Below are 14622 nucleotides of genomic sequence, written 5' to 3' on the forward strand. Positions count from 1 at the left end.
CAGGGACCGATTTATCGAAGGTACAAGGAGGGTTCGGAGGGGTCCCCCGAACCAGCGCAACTTGATTATCTCTCGTCTGTGCAGCTCGAGGCGGATCTCTAACCTACAAAGCGACGATGCGCCAGATTGCACTTTTCTTCAAATTTTCCTTGTCCTACAAAGCACCCAAGCAGAGAATCTCTCAAAGCTGACTATTTTTCGTACGCTCAGTTAACGACCCAAATCCAGAGCTTTATTTAGTTAGTTATTTATTTTATGGAACAACTTCAGCATATAAGCATATTTTAAACCACTTGTATAACAGGGATTTATTATTAAATTTTCCTTCACCTTGTGCTGCCACATTTGTCAAATTTGGTTTACTGTGGCACCCAGCATTTTCCTGATAAATAAGTGCTTGCGACCCGGCCGTGTGCACACGTGTGATTTGGTTAACAAAAATCACAGAGCTTGAGCGCGGCAGTACAGGCCACAGGATGCGGTTTTGCGTGTGGAGAACATTCAGACAATTTGACTTGCATCAGCTTTCACTTTGCTCTTAAAAAATAATAATAATGCATGTATCCAACCCCCACACCCACCACTTTGGTCTCTGCACTGGACTGACGTCACCTCCTCTGCTTAAACCAAAAAGAAAATGGAACAAAATAAACGGCAAGAAAACAACCCTCCTTTAAGGTCGGCCCTGTAAAAAAAAAAAAAACGCGCTGTCGGTCTGTCTCTTTTAAGACTTCGGAGTGACGTCTTCAATACTCGTGGCCACTCAGCACCACCACCACCCCAACCGTCCCCCACTCAGCAGCAGTCAACGGGAGACGCACTGAGAAAAGTGTCCGGAGTCTTTATGCTACATTTTTTTTCTCGTCATTTTTCAACTGAGGGAGAGAAGGAGGGGGAAAAAAAATAAAAAAAATAAAAAAGCGCTCAACAATGAAAGGTATGTAATGACCGAAGTGAAGAGGGGGGGGGAAACAGGAAAGCAGCTAAATAAAAAGCTAAAAGGGATCATAAAAAAAAAAAAAAAAAAAAAAAAAAAAAAAAACACGGGAGAGAAAATAAAGTCCCAGCTGGAGTTTAGGTAGCAGCGGGTCAACCTGAAACTCGGGTCTTCTGCGTCCTTCCGTTTTTCACATTCACAAACATTTAAAACTTCCTTGTGCAAATCAAGCAGTCTTTAGAAAGAATGCCCTCCGAAATGTTCTAGTAAAAATATATAACTCCAAGGTGGCTGACGCGTGTGTTGCAGCAAGTGTCTATTTGTTTTTTTTTTTGTTTTTTTTATTTCTTTCTCTCCTTTTGAATGTGGAGCCCCCCCCCGCCTGGGGGTTGGGGGCTTCATCTGCGGGTGGAGGGCATCTGTGCATACACAGGGTAGGCGAGCCGCACGTTGAGGGAGTCGTTGTGCTGGACCAGGGACGTCTGGTGATAGTGCAGGACCAAGTCTTTTAGAGTGCTGTACAGGTTGTACGGCTCGGCAAAGCCGAAGCCTCGCGGCGTGCTGTAGATCACGCAGTGTTTCACCTCCCCGTCCACACTGCATAAAAAATAAAATAAATAAAAATTATTTATGTTACACAAGGACTTAGTACTTCATATGTATTAACTTTTCAACGAATCTGTAAGTTTGCGCTTCATTCTTTAGTTTAGGAATACATATGGAGACCTGGAGAACAGGCCCACAATGTGTAATCCAAAAGATAAGGAATATTATTTGGAATATTTCAAGCCCGTGCTGCATACTGGATTGTACGGGAGCGGTACTCACACTACGGAGCAGGCGTAGCAGCCCTTCTTGCTGCTCTCCCGGATGAGGAAGGCGCCGTCTGGTTTGCCCAGCAGCAGGTCCTCTGCCTGAGTGCGGTTCAGGTCGCCCACAAACCAGCTCTTCTCATCGTAGTGAGGCAGGTTCTCATCCTCCTCGCACACAAAGTAGGCACTGCAGCCAAAGCAAAGGATTAAGATCACGAAACAGAGCTTTTCCCCCTTTAAAATGCTGTTATTAATACATTATTGTATGGTAATAAGCCTTATGTATGAACAAGAGGCTGTAATCTGTAAGAAGTAGGAACTCTGCATTCGTTTTGGTACTTGAGGAGGCCATTAGTCCATGTGATTAGCGTTAAGGTGGCTCCTAATTCTAATGTAATGGAAATACTTAAAGCAGCGCAGAAGCCACCGTCATTTCTAACAGAGTGGCGGCTTCCTAGTAATCTACGTCTGCAGGCCTCCAGCCTGTTGGGTCAGAGGAAGGAGAGACCCCCGAATAAATCAACTTACTCGTCTGTGTTCTCGTTCTTGATCCCCAGCCAGTCGTTAATTCGTTTCTGACGGACGCCTTTGTGATTGAGCCAACTGCATTAGGAGTGAAGAGGGAAGGGAAGAAGGAAGGAAAAGAAAATCATTATTAAAGAAAACAACAAAAAAAACCTACAGAACTGTATCTGACGTGCATTACAGGGTCTTGCTTTGTGCGATTAGGCTAGAAGCCAGAGTGTCGCACGAGACTTTCAGACATAGCAGCTCACCGCTAATGACCCTTAATGATAATCTCCAAATCCCAGACACTCACACAAGGTACTGGTCCCTGATCTTGCGCAGCTGGATGAGGTCGGGCTTCAGGCTGTTCATTTTCTTGTCCGTCTCGCGGTTGTCCAGCGCCTGCGTCTTCAGGTCCTGTTCCAGCCGGATCTTGCTGTCGTGGATCTCGCCCAGTCGAGACTTCAGCTTCTCGTAATTCATCATGATCCTGGTTTAGGAGGAACCAGCATTTTAGCATCCTGCCTTCAGTCTTATTTGTTGTTTACGTGTTTTATTCTCGCCCACGTGTGCACGGTTTGTCCCGGTCACATACGTCCACTTTGTTAAATGACCGTAAAGCTCACCTCTCGATCTCCTTATCGTTGCCCTCTCTGCGGAAGCGGTCAATGTACTCTTTGCTGTAGCGCTCTTGCGTGTGGCACTGCTCCTCGAAGATCTTGATGGTCTCGTTGAAGGCCTCGATCGCGGTCCGCTTCATCTGGATTTCCTGTGGACAGAGTACATCCCGCGTCAGTACCGATCCGGCCCGCGCCGCGGACGAGAAAGGCGGACGCGCCCGAAGGGGGGCAGGGTACCTGCGACGTCTTGGTGTATTCCTCATACAGCCGGTCGTACTCTTTGCTCTTCTCCTGATACTGATTGTGATATTCCTGAAGTTTCTTGCCCACGGCGTCAATGTTGTCCTCCTTCACCAGCTGGTCCTGCGGAGCAGAGAGAAGGTGTGGGCTGCTGATGTACGGCAGACAGTAACTGTTGAGGATGATTCTGCTTATGTTTTTAAATCATTAATAAAAGGGACTTCTGGAGTTTTTGCTCGCCCCTGAACACCAGAGAGGGGAGCAGGGACGGCCTCTCTGAGCTGAGGGTGTGTGCAGTTATTTCCAGCACAGGATGCAGCAGCGGCATATTTCGTACTGCGCCATCCTGCTGCCGCCTCGGCACTTTCTCAGGAAAAACCCACACAGAGCAGCTGCCTGGCAGCTCGGGGCGGGAGCAATAGAGGGCGTAACGTGGCAGAGACGACCAGAAATGATGTAGACACTGTACTGGCCAGAGCAATCGAGGATGACCTGTATGTAGTGAAAGTGCAGCAGTAGGGGAGAGAGGAGAGGAGGAGGAAGAGGTGGATACCTGCTGGTATCGGGAGATGGGGTACATCAGCTTGACGTCCAGCTTGGTGTTGTACTGCGCTAGCGACTCGTGCCGGTAGTGGCTGATGAGCTCCACCACGGAGCTGAAGGTCAGCGGGTCGGAGAAGCCGTACTTCCCATCCCGATGGTAGATCTTTATCAGCTTGTTGTTGCCTCCTTTCCTGTGGGAAGGGGGGTGGAAGACAATTTTAACCCCTGAACACTAAAAGTGCATGTATATACATCATAGGACGACACCATTTTAAAACCTCTTCTCCTACCTCAGCGTTAGAGTGTAGTCGCCCTGCATTTTGGTGGAGGCGTCCCGCACCAGGAAGGTCCCGTCTGGCATGTCCCGCAGTTTGTCATTTACCTCTTCCCTGAAATGAGGAGGAAACGAGCGTGAACACCTCCCTTTATTACTGAAAGCAAGAATTTTTTCCCCATAGCACACAGTCTGTGTTTGTACTGGCCGATGGCCGAGGACCATGACAGTACTCTGCTGCAGCCGTCTGGCCCACAGACAGCTCAGTCTGTACAACCTCGACCCCCAGGGGACTCTGCTGACCCCACTACCAACGTCTGAGCAGCAGCCTCACCCAGCCGAGTCGAGTCAGGCTGGCACGGCGGCAGCCTCAACCCCCCACTGACATCATCGCTTTGCTGTGAAAGAGACGCTGCTCTATATTTAGAGTCCAGGTTGTAGGAAGGGTGGGACTCATGGTCACGCCATCAAATCTCCAACACCTCTACCCAAGTGCCAGGACACCAGGGACCCCCAAATAGGGACACTTGCACAGAGTTAACACCCTGAACGGGGTCATCTGCTGCACTGGGGGTTGTCCTACTTTGGTGTGCAGCGTATTGCTAATAATTTGAGCAATCAGAAAATGAAAAGTCGACCATGGACCATTAGTCAGGGCTGCTGATTGATTTGGTGTACAATGGAGATTTTAAACCAAGGTACATCCTGCAGTTTTCAACCTGCATGCTTACTGGTGTTAAAATAGTTAAAACGTCACTGTGGTACAGATGTTCTCTTCATATACTGCTGCCTCGGAGAGTTGGGGAAGAGAAACGTTTGACATTCGTTTGGCTTTAACAGTGAGTCTGAAGAGCACTTCACCACGTCCAGCGGTAGAGACATGGACCTGCGGTCAGATACTGGAGGTATCAGCTGATGAAGCTCATGACACACAAACAAAGGAAGCAAGAATCCCTGGGAGATGACCCTGGGTGTGGTAGGTGGGTTGGGTGCCTGTTACTCACCGTGAAATGTCCCCCCAGTACCACTCTGCCTCCTGCAGCGAGCCCCCGGCCGGCTCCTTCACGCCACTGCCGCTCACCGGAGTCATTGGCTTCGCCGGTTTGGGGGGAAGGGCTGTGAAGAGAAAAAGAGGGATAAGTCACATGATTTATCACATTGCAGGAAGCCTAAAAATAAACTGCAAGAATAAGAAAGTGGGGCGGCATGGATTGGTCATGATGACTTGCAGGAACGTCCCCCAAAAATCACCCACTGCTGTAGAGGAGACGCCAAACCGCACACACAGCTTCATGACACCCAACAGTCTAGCAAACAATCCCATTAACTTACAGCATCTGTAACCTCCGGTGCCGTTTAATGGGTCACCTTGGTCCCCATAAACACTCTATAAAAGCCGACACACACAGAGCAACTGCTTCCAGACTGACTGCAAACCGGGTGGCTCCTTCACCTTCAACCAGCAGCTGACTCAACAGCCTGGAGGAAAGACGTCTCCCTGTATGTGTGTGAAATATATACGCAGGGGGACGCATGTTCACTGGGGTGTGTGTTACAGGCCAATCGATGTCGGACGCAACACTGTGTGTGTGTGTGTGTGTGTGTGTGTGTGTGTGTGCGTTGCTCCAGTGGCACCAGTCCCTCTCCGGTCTCTCCAGCTTCTAAAGTAGAGGAATCAATTGGGTGTCGAGATAAATGAAGCGGGGCGCGGGTGACGCGATATATTTATCGCCACCGGTTGGCCCATTCCACCGTGATCACTCAGCACCGCAGACACTTCCCCGGACCAGGTGCAGGTGACCAGGAAGAGAAAAACGAAACAAGGAAACGTGAACAGTAGAGGCGTGCGGAAGCTGCAGGGGTCGAGCAGCGCTGACCTTCCGGTGACCCGGACCAGGGCGCTGCGCTGCGGCTTAGATACTAATGAGGAAGCCAGATCCACAGCAGAGTGCAGAAGCAGCAGCTCCGCTGGGATTACTGTACACAGTTCTCCGTGCGTGCGTGTCAGAGAGAGAGTCTGATAGTGGGAAGAAGAGATGCATGCAGGGAGGAAATAAATAAATAAATAAAAAATATGCTCAATTAAAAAATTTTTAATTTAAGTACTTTAAGTACTTCTGCTGTTATGCACATTTTACAAATTAGTCAATAAAAGGTTCTGGATTTTCATTATCAACACCAAACAAAAATATTTTCCACTTTTACATGTGAGGAATAGAACAACTACATGATTACTGGAAACAACTGAACTTCATATATTAATTTGAGATGCGTTAGGAGGCGCAACATCATAATTTAATTACATTCTGGCCAACAAATGGCTCCTCGGCTATGAAAATCCAGTCATTTTCCCCGTCATCCAGAGGCCAAAATAGAGATGAATGATTAATGGCACTTGAGAGGAAGAAACACCGGGAGCCGAGCAACACGCGAACCAGACGTTCCTCAGGCCCGAACCGGCGCGGCCGTTAAAAGCTTTTCCTCGCTCGGCGGCGGAGCGGCGCATGAATGGCGCTCTTTCAGGACCCTCGTTAATTAAAAGCAGCCGGCAGGTCGAGCGGAGGCACGGCCGGCGCGTCTGCGGAGTGTTATGGCCAGAGCAGATGTGGGAGGCAGATCGCCGTGGAGACTGAAACCAACGGCTTACGCCTGGTGGGGCGAGCCGCCTCGACCAGTGAAAGGCCCTCCGACTCACCCGCTCACTGCAGGTGTACGTACACACACACACACACACACACACACACACCTTTCAGTTCCAGAGAGGAAAGAGGCCGGAAATAAGCGCAGGAAAAGGGAACGTTCGGACCCTTCGGGGAGAAGTGGGAATAAACAGCGTGCTCTGAGAGCGCCTCCTCGTGCACTTTGCTGCCGTCAGAGCCCTCAGTCGCGACACCAGCCACCTGGCGGGGGCTCCCGCTGGGGAGAAAAGTTGGTCCCCGGAGGAACATCTCGCCCGTCAGGACGCCGTGTTCAGATCCGCCAGGCTGAGCCGCGTCCCACCTGTAACCTGCACGGAAGCAGTAACTAGTGGGGGTTAAATTGGGGGGGGGGGCACAAGTCACGCAGACGTTTCAACATTAAGAGGAGAACTTCAGCAGAAGTGTATGTGTGTGGAAAGGAAAAGGCAGCACACACACACACACACACACACACACACACACACGTTCTCTCTTCCTCAGGAGGAGAAGTGATTCATTTCAGCTGGTCACAAAGCCCCATTCAGGAAAGCTGGGAGCAGCGCAGGAGCGCGCTGGAGGAAGGGAAATGCCTCCGCGGGCTGCACCCCTCCTTCTCCATCCCTCCTTCCCTCTCGCCAGGAGAGAGCGAGCGGCCAAAAGCAGGTGCACCAGCGGCGCTGAAACCTCAAATTCCTGCCCGCCAGTTTCCCGGCGTCAGCTCTTTCTGGACGCGCGTGCATGCGTGTGTGTGTGTGTGTGTGTGTGTGTGTGTGTTAACCGACTTGTGCTCGTCTGGCGGCCGCCAGCACAAAGCAGCAGAGCCAAAACAAGCCCGACTCCCGACCTTGTAAAACGCGCACGACACCCCCCCCCCCCCCCACGACAAAGAACCTGCCGTCCGCTCAGACTGCAGGACGACTGGACCGGGTCCTCCTGTAGACCACCGCCGTCCAGAACAAAGGACATTACGCCACACAGGGAGGAGGAGGAGGAGGAGGAGGCGCTGCTCTTTTTTTTTTTTTTCCCCCACCACCACCACATGCCCAAGTTGCGTCTGATGCCCGGCCGCCCTCGTCCGACCCCCCCGGATCACCGGCGGTCATGACACGAAGCGCGCTGACAAATTAGGGAGCTGCACAAACTGGCCATTAGCATGAGAAAAGGCGTGTGGCAGAGCGTGGGCTCTCACCCCCACCGTCCCCGCCAACAAACTGTCCCAGACATCTGCACCCAAGTTACGAGAGAGAGAGAGAGAGAGAGAGAGAGAGTTTCCAACTCTCGCAACAAAGGACAAAAAGTAGAACAACTTATTTTACTCCGTGTGGGGGAGAAACGTTCACAGCACGGGACACGTGCACACACACCTGTAGGACGGGAGATGAAACCCCCACAGCGGCGGACGTGGTCGACACGGCGAAGACAATCGTGCGAGGACAAAGACCTCCGAGGCGAGGAGACAAAGGAGCGGCGGATGACAAGTGGTCAACTCTTACCGTCCTTCAGCTGCATGTGGAGCCCTCGTTCCCGTCAGCTGAACGCAAGCTGCTCTCTCTCTCTCTCTCTCTCTCTCGCTCGCCCTCGTTCCCCCTCCAGCTCCCTCTCCCACACTGAGGACCGGAGGGAAAATCCCTGATCCTAAAACCAGACGCCGCCCGAGCTGATCTCTGAATGGAGAGACAGGTAGCCAATGGGGGAGCAGAGGAGGTGGACGCGCTCGGCTGTATCTGGCTGTGGCGGTGGCGGGGAGAACGGGAAACGGTCGCCTCGGTGGCGATGCAGGACCGAATGCTCCTCCCACACCCACGGACACGCCCTCTACATATGAAACCGGTTATGATGCTGTAACGCTTCACACACACACACACACACACACAAATTAAGAACACGCTGTGGAATCTGCATCGCTGTGTGTGGAAAATCTCTTCCCAGCGGGCGCAGTGCTTAAAAAATAAACGATAAAAACGACAGCGCGTGTCCATCAGGGGTGCCACCCATCCGCATCCATACAGCACCGAAGCCAACAAAAGCGGGTCACATTTCACACAAGACACCATGGCAGGAAGCACCGTGTTTTCACCACATCCATCCTAAACGGGCACAGAGCGAGGCCAGCGTACCGGCCATGGGAACAAAGCAACCAACCACACACACACACACACACACACACACAAAGACTCTGTTTAAATGCCCACTGTCATCACAGACCCCTTAACAAACACCCCAGGTCCCTTTCACTGATATCCCAGAATGCCACTGAACTCAGGTGGCATCTGTAGGGGGGGCACTTTTGCGCGCGTTTGCGCCACAGGTTAGTGCGAAAGTTGCAGCCGTGAGCGAGTCCTTCAGAATAAAGAGCAATTCAACAACGGGTTCACATTCTCCCTTCGCTAAACGCAGAGTCTCAGGCCCAAACGCCACGGCTTTCTGGCGCTAAAGTAATAAAAAAAAAAAAGGCTCACATTTAAACAGAGAGCCTGTACATTGCATACAGAAACGGACGTGTCCCCAGGATTAATGGTCCTCTGTCAACGCGCTTGGGTTTGTTAAAACGATAAAAAAAGAAATAAAAAGTCTGAAAAGTGCATTATATACATCCGCGCTTTGGAAAGGGCGTCCTGCGCCGGGAGGGCGAAGCCTAATCCGCAGGCCTCAGGTGGAACTACATAAAGAGGCTACGCTCTCCCGACTGATTAAGATGTTGAGGATAAAAGAAAAAAAATAACTAAAAAAAAAGAAGAAAAACGACAACAAATATTTATTATAAATGTGCGATTCGAAAACGCCGAGGACTGTCCCTGGTTCTACGCGGCTGCGCATTGACACAAAGATGACGGCAGAAAAAAAAAATCCATCCGCTGCATGAGGCTGCTTCATCGCTGGAACTGATTCATAAAAAAAAAAAAAAAGACATGACGCGCAGCCGATTCCAACCCACCCTTCCATCTCCCACCACATGAGAAGTAAAACAATATCGGGCTGCCTTGTTTTATATTTTTTATGATTATACTGACGTTGGCTGTAGAGAATAAGCGCACTTGCCGAATTTAGGCTGTCAGTAGAACAAAGCCCCCAGATCCGCAAAGTGACATGGGGGAATAATGAGGAAAAAACTCAACGCATCACCTCTAAAACACAACGTGACATCATTCTTCACTTAACCACGCCGGTCTCGCCAGTCATAAAAAGACACGCAGCTCGACAGTTTTGGGGGCTTTGATTGCTAGATTTGTGCGTTTTTATTGACTGTACGAGTGCACATCATCAACGACGTGCAGGAGAACCGAAAAAAAAAAAAAAAAAAGTCCTCGTAAACGAGCTCCACAGAAAGTTCTGCAGAAGCGGCAGCGACAGCACCGCGTTCCTGCATCCAGATACACATTCACCATTTCCGACACGACCACAACGTGCAACGGGGATCAGATCCGTGCACAACTGGACGGTGCAAAAAAAATAAATCAAAAATAAGCCCACCACACACCGGAGAGAAGTAGCGGACGTGCCGGACGTTTTATTGGACCCTGTTCAGTGCACAGTAACGCGGTGGAGCTCGCATGACATTTCACCCAACCTTTCAGCCGAATGGCACAAAAACGCCCGCCGGGCCGGGGAATCTTTTATTTTGGAAAAATAAAAGTAAACGCGCTTCGAATGGTTAGCACAGCAGGACTCAGTGAGACAGGAGGCACGTAAAAAAATGGCACGTCAGTACCTGGCGGCTGGTCCATCTCGATGTAAAATATCAATTCTGTGGAATATGGCATCATCACGTCCCTCCAGTCGTCGTCCTCTTTCTCCGTATTCCACACCGTGTTGTACATGGTCTCGCCTCGAACAGCCGGCGGGAGACGCTCGGCCGGCGGAGAGGTTAAATCTAACTGGGCTGAGAGCCGCTCTCTCTCTCGGTCTCTCGCTCGCTCCGAGTCCCCCCCCCCCCCACGCGTCAGAAGAAACCGGCCGGCGTGACGCGCTCACGCATAATAGAAGAATATCGCGACAGTGCCGCGGAACAGAAAGTAGAAGCCGGCTCTACTGTCCACTCCGCACTCGCGGGACGGGCCGCTAGTCTTCATTTTAAGTGGCCGGAGAGCGAGCGAGGCAACCTTTCACACCGTCCCGCGCAGACCATCTGCGCCGGCGGAGGAGGGGGGGTGTGTGACAAAGGCGAGCGGAAAAGGCGGCGGAGAGCTTCGCGCCGGGCGGCCGGGGAGCCACGTCCGTGGCGCGAAACTCCGCGTTCTTACAAAAAACAACAACAAAGACAACAACGTGAAACTACGGCACACGCTCGCCGCACCGCGCCGGCACCGACGCGCTTTTCGGTGACATCATTGCAAGCTCCCCCCTCCGCCTCGGACCGCGGTGGTACGTTCCCAGGCGCCGGCGCAGGCGCAGTACGCAGCCTCCGCAAGCGGCGGCCAATGAAAGGGCCTCCGCGGCTCGAACCCTGTCGCCACCGTCGGAGTTCGCGTCGTCGCGTTTCCAGTTGTCCCCCCTCCCTCCCCGCCGCGTGTTTCCCGCGAGCCAGTCAGCGCGTCGGGAAAGCGGAAGTCGGCGCTCGATTGGTTGAACGGTTACTATGAGAGACAAATGGATGGGTGGCATAGGGAAAGTAAAGATGTTGCACAGTGTTTTCCTTCGGCAGAATTCTGAACACGATTCCAACCTCTGCCGGCCCATCTATCCTCCCACCCGAGACACGACACGCACACACATTCAGCCAGAGAGAATCGTCTTGACTGAGTATAAATTGGTGTGTAGTGAGCACCGGTGGAAATATGTCAGAAAACAATTAACCCAAAGCTCCGGCTGTGTACTGTCACGCCATGGCAAATCACGGCCACAAACTCAAGATGTCCATGGCACCCGGAAAATCACTTTCAGTCACAGATCATTTGCATACAGTTGCCTTCTTTAGACCAGCCTCCCCTCCTGATGGCGCAATAATTAAAATGGAAGTGCTCAGTGGCCTACTTCAGGCAACAACCACTGAAGGCCCAATCCCCAGAATATGGGCTCATGCCCATATTCTGACATCTTTGCAAGCCCTCTCCTGTCCTCATCGGTCTGATCTGTCCATCAGAAGATGGAGGATGCCCCTCTTCCTGAGAAATGCGGGATGACAATGAGTGAATCTGTTTAACGGAACACAAGGAGGACAGAGACGAAGCATCCAGATGGCGCGTGCTGGACACACAGACCCTCGCTGTCAAGTGTGTCAAACTTGCTTAATTGCCACTGTGGGCTGTGGACAGATGGATCCGTAACAATGACCAGGAACTGACTTGTAACCACAATCCGCTGGAGCTATGAGAAATAGGGATTACCTGTGGTACCATGTGCATTCGTGAACAAAGACAATGGATGCATTTGCCATGCGTGCGTTGAAGCAACATGAAATTTGAAACCAGTTCTATTGTTCTATAGGTGTATCTGAGAGTGTATGGAAAAGGGCGTAGCCATTAAAAGTTGTCTCTTCCCGCGATGAGAACCCAGATCCTACACAGCAGCTGAGTTTCAGGTCTCCCTTGGGAAATTGGCCGGTAGCTATGTCAGTGCCGTGGCCATAGAAACCAGGTGCCCAGTGAAATGCTAAGCACTGAAGTGGCATTTACAAAATATGTTCACAAGGCACAGCTTGCAATGCTGAGCTTGTTGAAACCACTTGCTGTGTAACACTTGTGAAACGTAACACTTTGGTATTGATTTCCTTTAATGTCATCACGGCATATTTTGGAGCAAAATGTCATTAGAAATGAAAGAGTATTTTACAGCAAAACAAAAAGGAAAATTCTCTCCTGTGGGGTCATACCCTTATCCATCCTCCACCAAACCTTACAGTTGGCACAGGGCAGACTGCAGGGTGCCCTGTGGCACGGGTTCTTAATGAAACACCCGGACTCAACGATGAAGACGTGTCCCAGTGCTTTTGTCTCTGTAGCGTATTTGTTTTTTCTCTTCCAGCACGTCCAGCGAAGACATAGCCCAAGGGCGAACACCGTGCATGAACGCAAACAGACCTACAGCATGTGCACTGATCAAACAAGGAGACAGACATGCCACCAGACACCAGATGCCACAGGTATGTTCTGTGTCTGCGTGGCAAGGCCTCTCCGTTAGACCAGTCTGACTGCTCCGACTGCACCGGTCACAGTGTTCGGAAGCTCCCGCGTACACTGCACACTGCCGTTCCTGCCCAAGGGCCAGGCATGTGTAACAGAGAGGCCGATCCTAATCTGCCTGGCTACAAGGCAGAACCAACCGATGCCCAAACACAAAGAACAGAGAGAGAAGAAAAAAGGGCAGGCGCTGAAAGTTTAGAAGATACTCTGGTAACCAACGGTTCCGAAAAACAGACGTGTCACAGATCTGTGAATTTAAAGTCTCGTCTAATGCTCAGCTCCGAAAGTTTGGTTTATTTGGCAGTAAACGTGCATTCTGCAGGCCCTGTCTTTGCCTCCCAAACCAACACAGGTTTTAGGAAAGCACAAGCGAAGCGCTATCTCAAGGCTGGTCCATATCCATTTTCAGGACCAGGTGCTGAAATCTGGAAGTTGAAACATCAGTTTGCAAGATGAAGTCATTGTGAAGGATTAATCCTCGACTCACTACAGCAGTCTTTCCCCTTCTGTATTGCAAATTACTCATGACCAAAAGGATCACTTTTTTCACCTTTGCAGACCTCAACAGAACGATCCTCTCCCTCTTTGGAAATGTGATCTTAGAAAGTGCCTGCATAAGCTATACAGATTGCTTTTCAGTGGCTTCCACACGCTGGCTGCAGCAAAGGACATCTGGAGGACCCCGTTCTGCATCCCACATGATTATGTAACCCCTGTATGAAACATAAATAATTAATCCCCGCAGGAGTGATTAGTTCATCTGCTGGAGGAAATGAACATACACTTAATATGTCTGGGAGGTTTTTTTTCTGTCCTTATGTGCTGCTTTGACTATAATGACGTTATCTGGGCTTTATGATTATATTTTACATCCTATATGACAACAAAACACCTGTCGGCGTTTAGTACAAAATAGAACTTCACCCACAAATGTCCCAGTTAGAACACCAGACATGTTTAGCTGGGAATCACCAGACAGGATCTGAGATTATTATAAGCGTGTTCACTGTATGTTTCATCTTCCTGTTCTAACTGGAGTTGAGAACAAGAGGACAGCAGTCATGTGTCTCGGATAATGTACGCTCTGATAGGAGATAAAACAATTAGACACACTGTCTGGAACTTTCTTTCTGCCTTTTTAGCCATCTTTACCCACGAATAAACTGCACTCTTGTGTGCCAGAGATGCAAGATTAAGAATATCTGGGGCGGAGATACCATCATGCATGCTATCTGCGTGTGATGCAGCCCTCCAAAGTGTTAATAAGTGGGTGTCAAGTCACCAGATCCCCCCTCGCCCTTTCGCTCGTGGCACTGTAAGCCTCTGAGAGGAGAGCGTTGATAGGGCGGTGGGAGAGAAGGCAGTTCCTTAGCAACCCCCCGCCCCATCTCCCTGTCTCCGGGGTGGCAGCCGCGCGCTGCTTCTGTCCGCAAGGATGACTGACAGGGTGATGTCATGGTGCAACGTGAGCGTCCCGCTTGGACTGATGCAATACCCCGGTGACACTTTGTAACACGCCGCCCTCACCCCTGGCCCTCTTTTCTCTCTCTCTGTCACCTCGCTCTTTTCCTCTTTTATGCATCCACCACGCTTTACGTTATGTCACATGTATAACGTATTCGCTCTGCATGTTGATGCCCTCAATTTTCCTCACTCAAGGCTTGCTCCTTTTTCACCCCCCCAGCCACCACTCACCCACGCCTAAGCCAGCATGCACACAGAGACGCCCTCTTTCATTTCTGAACAGCTCACTGGTTGTCATGGCATCGGGGCATCATGGCTCAGCATTATTCAAGCCAGCAGATAAAGGAGGAATGATTTAACCCTTGGCAAGCCAGCAGCAGGCAGTGAATCACTGGTGTCGCCTGCAGCCCTCTGTGGGATCCAAGGCT

The 14622-nt window shown here is 50.7% G+C and overlaps 1 protein-coding gene across 3 annotated transcripts in view; it reads right to left on the reverse strand.

Annotated features, from left to right (window-relative positions):
* Window positions 1-1217: 1217 nt before the first annotated feature.
* The window catches only part of pik3r3b (phosphoinositide-3-kinase, regulatory subunit 3b (gamma)), a 120207-nt gene continuing 106802 nt past the window's right edge, over window positions 1218-14622 (reverse strand). Inside the window, exons 1-10 of one of the 3 annotated variants that reach the window (XM_029000475.1) lie at window positions 10321-10687; window positions 4938-5049; window positions 3950-4048; window positions 3670-3850; window positions 3114-3239; window positions 2883-3025; window positions 2570-2746; window positions 2278-2352; window positions 1766-1936; window positions 1218-1534 (exon numbers count right to left, since the gene is read on the reverse strand). In XM_029000475.1, the coding sequence (XP_028856308.1) occupies window positions 1336-1534; window positions 1766-1936; window positions 2278-2352; window positions 2570-2746; window positions 2883-3025; window positions 3114-3239; window positions 3670-3850; window positions 3950-4048; window positions 4938-5049; window positions 10321-10429 (1392 nt within the window). In that variant the 5' untranslated portion in view covers window positions 10430-10687 and the 3' untranslated portion in view covers window positions 1218-1335. Of the gene's footprint in view, window positions 1535-1765; window positions 1937-2277; window positions 2353-2569; window positions 2747-2882; window positions 3026-3113; window positions 3240-3669; window positions 3851-3949; window positions 4049-4937; window positions 5050-8104; window positions 8376-10320; window positions 10688-14622 lie in introns of those variants that run through there. The other 2 variants (XM_029000476.1, XM_029000474.1) reach the window with 2 other exon arrangements.

The sequence above is a fragment of the Denticeps clupeoides genome, chromosome 13 (genome assembly GCF_900700375.1).
Source record: "Denticeps clupeoides chromosome 13, fDenClu1.1, whole genome shotgun sequence".
Taxonomy (NCBI): domain Eukaryota; kingdom Metazoa; phylum Chordata; class Actinopteri; order Clupeiformes; family Denticipitidae; genus Denticeps; species Denticeps clupeoides.